Below are 6677 nucleotides of genomic sequence, written 5' to 3' on the forward strand. Positions count from 1 at the left end.
CTACTGTAAAGAGCTTTCTTTCCTCCCCCATTTCCACTAACCCAGAGAAGCAAATATCACTCAAACGGAGATACTGCACAGCTGGTTTGAACCCCAGATCTGCCATTTTGGATATATGACTTTGGGAGACAAAGTTTTCTCTGAGACTCATAATTTTTCATCTATAAATTTTTCATCTATATATTATTACTTTTTCTTAATGTTTTGGAGAGAATGAAAAATAACTGTGAACATAAAGCTCTTAGCGTGGTGCCTAGAACACAGCAAGTGTCCCCAGTAAATGGCAGCTGATAGCACAAACTGGTGAATTCAGAAATTCCACATCTTATTCATCCATACCAATCAACCTGTTCACAAAATGGGGGAAAGAGATCTACTTTTCTAAACAAAGTTGCAATTTTTTATAGTAGGCCTGGGAAGGAGTAGAGGTGAGAGAGTGTTACCTTCCCTCCCAAAACTTTCCATGTGGCCCACCCCCTCCATTTCCTGGGAACAAGAAACTACAGAATCCCTTATTTACAGTAGGTGGACATCTGTTTTTCAACACAGCCATTGATACAGAGACTGGACACACTGTCAGCACTGTCCCAAAGCCCCAGGGCAAGACTCCTCACGGCCACCCCCTCACACATCCTTTGAGGTTCCTGCCATTTGCCAGTGTCATGTCTCTCCCTTCTGGTCTTTGGTCATCTTCAGACCTTGACCAGCCCTATCTGTATCTTGGGTGGTTTCAGAATCCCTAAGGAGGGCCACTCAACACCCCGACCATTCCAAGTACATGCACACATACATGTTCCTTTATTTTCTCAACTCCAGACACCTTAAAATTGATCTCTAGCCAACTTCAGCCACTCACTCCCCTGGGCATGCCCTGGACTTAGTCATCATGCTAAACTGCTCCACCCTAGAAATCTCAGACCTCAAGTCTTCCATTGTTCTCAGCTCCCACAGCTGCCCATCCTTCAACCTTTCCAACACCTACTGAACTTGGTCTCTGACCACAACAAAATCTCCGGTCTGTTCAGCCTTCCCTTTACCTCAGAGTCTATCTGTCCCCTCCTAACTATACTTCCTTCTCTACTGGGTCTCCCATGGGCAATTTCAATGTCTCTCTACCCTCAAGTCTCTGACTCCTTGGCCCCTGACTGCAACTGCCCCATGCGTACCCAAACCTGAATCAACTTCACGCTCAAATACTGCCTTGGGGCAGGGATTATGTCATGTTCATCATCCATTTGGGATAAAAATCTTTCCAGCATATGAAGCACAGGTCATCCAAGTACACAAACTATTTCAGGAGTTTGATAAACTACAATAGAGGTAGGCGGGGTGCTTTCACTAGGAGCAGGGCACCCATTTTATGGCCGTTTTAGTGGGGAGTAGGGGGTTAGCAAAGACTTCCTCGGTGAGAGAACCACTGAAACCCAAAATTGTGAGTTATTCTGGCAAAGGGGAAGAAAGGGCAGAAGAGGGCCAAGAGGGTATTGCAGGTACAAGGGGCAACATGTACAAGATCCCAAAGGCAACGGCGAGTATAGCCCGTTGGGGAAACTACAAAGAGTTCAAATAGCGAAAGTGTAAGGTGGGGAGGAGGGATACAGTACCTAATACATGTTTGGTGCTAAAACACGGGCTGAATGAATAACAAGACTACTTCTCCCCCCGAGGGGCTAAGTGGGCGGGAAAGGCCCACTCTCGTGCCACGTCCAAGTCAGCTTCTAGCTGGGCCTCGGCGCTATGGTGCTATTATGGTCCCCTTCTTCCTCAGCTGCCTTTCAGGTCCCACCTTGCTGGTGAGATCTCCAGCCCCCTCCTCAAGCTGTCAGGTGCCTCCACTCCTTTGTCCTCACTCGCAGCAGGGGACCCTCTCAGTCCTTCTCTTCCACTTCCGAGGCAAGGTAGGAATGGTCAGACATCAGCCCCTCCACATCGTGCACCTGTCCTGATGCTTCCTGCTGGGGTCTCAGAGGAGGTCAGCGCCTTCTCCACACTCAGGGTCCAGCACCCTCTGTTTCCCCAGAGACCGTGTTCAGGGATCATCAATGTTGCCCTCTTTTGCCTGTGGTTTCAACCGGTCACTCTCCACTGTCATTCTCCAAGCCCTCACTTCTCCAGCTCTACGAGCATGTGAGTCCCTTCTGTCTTACAGGGGCTCTCTTCAGTCCTGCATGTTCCTTTAGCTACAGCTATAGTTTCCCTTAATAGCCAAGCTAGTTTCCCCCTTGTTCACCTCCCATTCACGCCTCAACTTGCTTCACTTAGGTTGCTGCCTTCACATCACAAAATCCACATGGGCCAAGGTCTACAGTGACTGTCAAATAGGCAAAGCTAATGAACCCTTTTTTTTTTTAAGAAATATTTATTTGAGGCTTAATAATTTGTTGGGTTTATTTTATTTTTTAAAGATTTTTTTTTTCCTGATGTGGACCATTTTAAAAGTCTTTACTGAATTTGTTACAATATTGCTTCTGTTTTGGTTTTTTGGCCGCGAGGCATGTGGGTCTTAGCTCCCCGACCAGGGATGGAACCCGCACCCCCTGAATTGGAAGGCGAAGTCTTAACCACTGGATGGCCAGGGAGGTCCCTAATGAGCCCTTTTTGGGCCTCTTCCCACTTAACCTCTTGGAGGCATAACCCACGCCAATGTTCTCAACACCCTTTCTTGCCCTGGCTTCCCTCCTGTTCAGCTCTCTTCCTTCTCCTTTTTCTCTTATCAGTCTTTTCCAGTTTCTTCCCCTGAATCCTCTTCATCTGCCTGCCTCTGAAATACCTGTACCCCCAGGGTTTTTTTCTTGGCCCTCTCCTTCTCTTCTTTCTTCTCTTCCTGGATGATCTCACAGACTCCAATGCTGATGATTTCCAGGTCTCTGACCCTGAGCCCTCCTCTCCTGATTTCCAGAGGCCTATGATTCACATACCCAACTCTTGAATGCACAGCTCCACCTGTCCCTGTTTCCCATGGTGGTCAGTGGCCCTAATATTCCCCCCGGAACACGCCACAGACCTAGCAGTCACCCTAGACTTCCGATATTCAATTAGTGTTTCATCTTAAATATTTTAAATACTATTTCTCTCTAGCTTCCTTTCCATTCCCATTGCCTTAATCCAGACTCGCGTCTCTTCCCCAGAGATATTGCTCCATTTTGCACTGATCTCCCTGCCTCCAGGCTCACCATCTTCTTATCTAACCTCCCTTGGCGACAAGAGCCGTTCCCTGCTGCTTAGAGTCAAGTCCACAGTCCCTACAACAGCACAGAGCTCTCCACAACCTGGCCCCCACCTCATCTGTCTTTCTGCTCTCACCTATAACCCACCACTTGGAAAAGCTGCCGTCTGCCTGCCCACACACCACCTCTGCACCCAAGTAAGGGTTGACTTCCTTTCCAGTCTTCCGCCATGCCTGCAACCCGGCTATCATCTGTACACATCTTTTCATAGGATGAACAGTCACTCTTATCTCACCTTGAGAGCTGGGACCATGTATGTCCTCCGTCACACTCTCATCTTTTTCTACCATTACTGTAGCTATTATGTATTACACCTCTAATTTTCTGAGAGCCTGCACTGTATCAGACACTATGTTAAGAACTTTAACATAGACTTTCCCATTAAATTTGATGTTCATAACTATCCAATGAGCAGGCATTATCATCCACATAAAGTTACTGGAGTGGTTTTCGTGCAGCAGAAACATATCACAGGCCCAGACATTTCTTCTGCCCTGTAGAGTCAGAGTACTTCCAATATAGCAATCACTTGTGAATGCTTGTTCAATGAAGGCTAAATTAATGAAGTCACCTGATGGGCTGTAGTTAGTAGATAAGAACAGGTAAGTTATTACTTGGATTAGTAACAGTGTAAATAATATATTGTGGTAAGTAGTTTACACATAGGATCTCATTAAATTTTCACAGCTCTCCATGAGATAGATAGTATTATAATTCCTGTAGCGCAGATGCGACACAGAGAGTATGAGTAACTTGCTCAAAATCTCACAACAAACAAAAGGCTTTATACAGATCTTTGAATTCCAAAGGCAATATTCTGAACAGCTGGTCTGCCCTAACTCCCTCAAGTTCATTGAGGCTAATTACGTTATAGGCACTTAATAATCATTTTGACCATCAGAGCATTATAAATCTTAATCGGGCTAGGATATGGAAAATAAATCACTGAACATAAAAGTCCAAATGTTTCCTCTGAAAACTTTTTGGTTTATTCAGCATATCAAAACATATGAGACACTATAAAAAGGTAAAAGAGAATGTGAGAACACAAAACAAATATTAATTTTAGAATATAAATAGAAGAAATAATAAACTTTTTCCACACAAAAGCCTACAAGCCAAAAAGGATTAACTAGTTCAAGTCAACCCCCTCCCTCTATGGTTTGTTAATGGCATATTGAAGACAGATTAACAATGGTACTAATGAACCCCACAGCTGAAGAACATGCATTAATTAGAATAACCTGGTGATTCATTTGTTAATTCCTCTGGGGTGGAAGCCATACAAACACCTGAAAGTTGTAAAAACATCTCTACAGTTTTCCAGTAGTCACTGTTAAGCATGGCAAAGTAAATCAACAAAAGATGAACAAAATAAGTAGTAATTTTCTGTGGTCCACTTTAAGCAAAACTGATGTGTAACTAGGCCTGTATTCTCTGTATTATATCTACTTCTGAAAAGAATTTGAAGCAATTTATACTGTGAAGAAGGAGGAAAGGGAAGAGAAAAACCTAATCTAAAGAAAAACTACTGAAATTAAGAAAAATACTGAATTAAGAAAAAAAGTTATGTTTCTTGGCAGGCAAGACAAAGAGGAAAACCTAACAGTTTATCAAAAGAAAGCAAATCCAAAGAGTGGATATATGTATATGTATAACTGATTCACTTTGCTGCACACCTGAAACTAACACAACATTGTAAATCAACTATACTCCAATTAAAATTTTTTAAAAAAAGAAAGCAAATAATGTATTAGAAAGCCAAGAGAAAGAAGTGACATGATGTGAAGTGGAAAGGGATAAGAAGGCAGGCAACGGGCTAAGGAAGGAACAGGATGCTAATAAGTGTAAGTGGAATTGGGTCATGTTTAGAAGAGGTATTGTAGAAAAGAGGGAATCTGTATTAGTGTGAAAGGCCAAGCTGCCAACGAGGCATTACAGGTGGGAATGTTGGGAACATTCCCCACATCTTGAAATACTCTCACAGTGAGCAGTGTGTGTTGTTTGTGTAATGCATCATATACCCCTGGCAGAAGTAATATATAAAAACTTTCAAGTCACTTGGTCTTTGAGGAAGCACTTAGATTATTTCAAAAGGGTAATTTTTTTTTTTTTCCTAGAGGAAGGAGGATGAAGGGACTCCTTCATCGGGGAGAGTGTTGGAGTATTTCAGTCATGAGGAAAAGGTGCAGGGGGTGCAGAAGTAGAAGTCTGTCTATTCACAACACTGTCAAGCCGTAACTCCCATACAAATAGAACTTTTTCCTCAAAGATGCTGTGTAACTTGACTCTTAAGAAATCAAACGAAAAATAAAGGATATACTTGAAGATATTTCAGGCAAAGGGTGAGGAAACCGGGTAACAGAAATGGGAAGGAGAGAGGGGGAGTCTCAGAGCAGTAAGGAAGAGGCGTTCCTGGAGGCAAGGAGCCCTAGGAATGGGCTCAGCCGCAGGCTGGTGAGGGGTCCGACCGCTGGAGAAGGAAGTGAGGGGGTAAGGGGTGGGGGGAAGGCACACCTCAAACTTCAGCATTTCGGACTCTGAAGACTCCTCGAACTCCACTTTGCCCTCGCCCTCTCCCTCGCCCTCTTCCTGGTCATCGTAATCTCTGTCCACGTCCGACTCTTGATAGCAGTGAATGAGCTGCTGCAGTAGGTCGGAGGAGGTTTTGCGGAAAGTATTTTTAGGTCTCTGCCCCATGGGAAAAGGAGACCAGAGAAACTGACGTTCCTTTTCTGAGTGCAGCAGTTTCGACTGGGCTCCAGTTCGTGAACTGCTCACGGCTCCCTGGAGACAGGAAGGCTTCGGCAACTGGGGATCTCTCCCGGAGGTCGCCATCTTATTTACCAGGATTGCCTAGGAGACTGACGCCAGGGGAGGAGGCGCCGCAGGGGATTTTGGGGGCTGTAGTCTCCGCCCCTCCCTGCGTCCTCGCTTTCAGCTTGCGCTGCCATTGGTACGCGACTTTCCGCGCGTGCGTGCGTGCGTGCGTGCGTGCGTGTGTGTGTGTGTGTGGTCGCTGGCTTTGTTTTTTTTTTGCTTGTCTTGCTCGTTTTTCACTTTTCTCTGCACCCCCTTTTTTGTGTTCAACTGTTTTCTCTCAACCTCGAGGCCCCTCTTAGATATTTTTCATCCCGCCCTGAGATCACTGGTGAGCACCCTATCCTACTTCATTCACGGAGGCTCTTTACGCAGAGTTAGTGTTAGATGTCTCTAAAGCTGTCTGTCTGAGAGCTAATAACACTGAAATTTTACTCTATGCAGAGTGCAGTGCGCATAAATGAAATAGAAGGCATGGTTCCTGTCCATATTGCGGATAATAAAGAGAAACTACCAGACAACGACTGAGAGTTGGTTGGCAATTAACTTACATTTTTACACCTAAATGATAAGCCATGTCCTTGGGTAGAAAAACTGGCAGTGGTCTAACAATCCAAACAGAGACAAACA

General features: G+C 44.8%; 1 protein-coding gene across 1 annotated transcript in view; it reads right to left on the reverse strand.

Moving 5' to 3' along the window:
* LRGUK (leucine rich repeats and guanylate kinase domain containing) overlaps window positions 1-6065 on the reverse strand; it is a 118936-nt gene extending 112871 nt beyond the window's left edge. The window contains exon 1 of the mRNA XM_030853848.2: window positions 5745-6065. Coding sequence (XP_030709708.2) covers window positions 5745-6065 — 321 coding nt within the window. The remainder of the gene's footprint in view (window positions 1-5744) is intronic.
* Window positions 6066-6677: the final 612 nt, after the last annotated feature.

Source organism: Globicephala melas, chromosome 9 (assembly GCF_963455315.2).
Source record: "Globicephala melas chromosome 9, mGloMel1.2, whole genome shotgun sequence".
In the NCBI taxonomy this organism is placed as follows: domain Eukaryota; kingdom Metazoa; phylum Chordata; class Mammalia; order Artiodactyla; family Delphinidae; genus Globicephala; species Globicephala melas.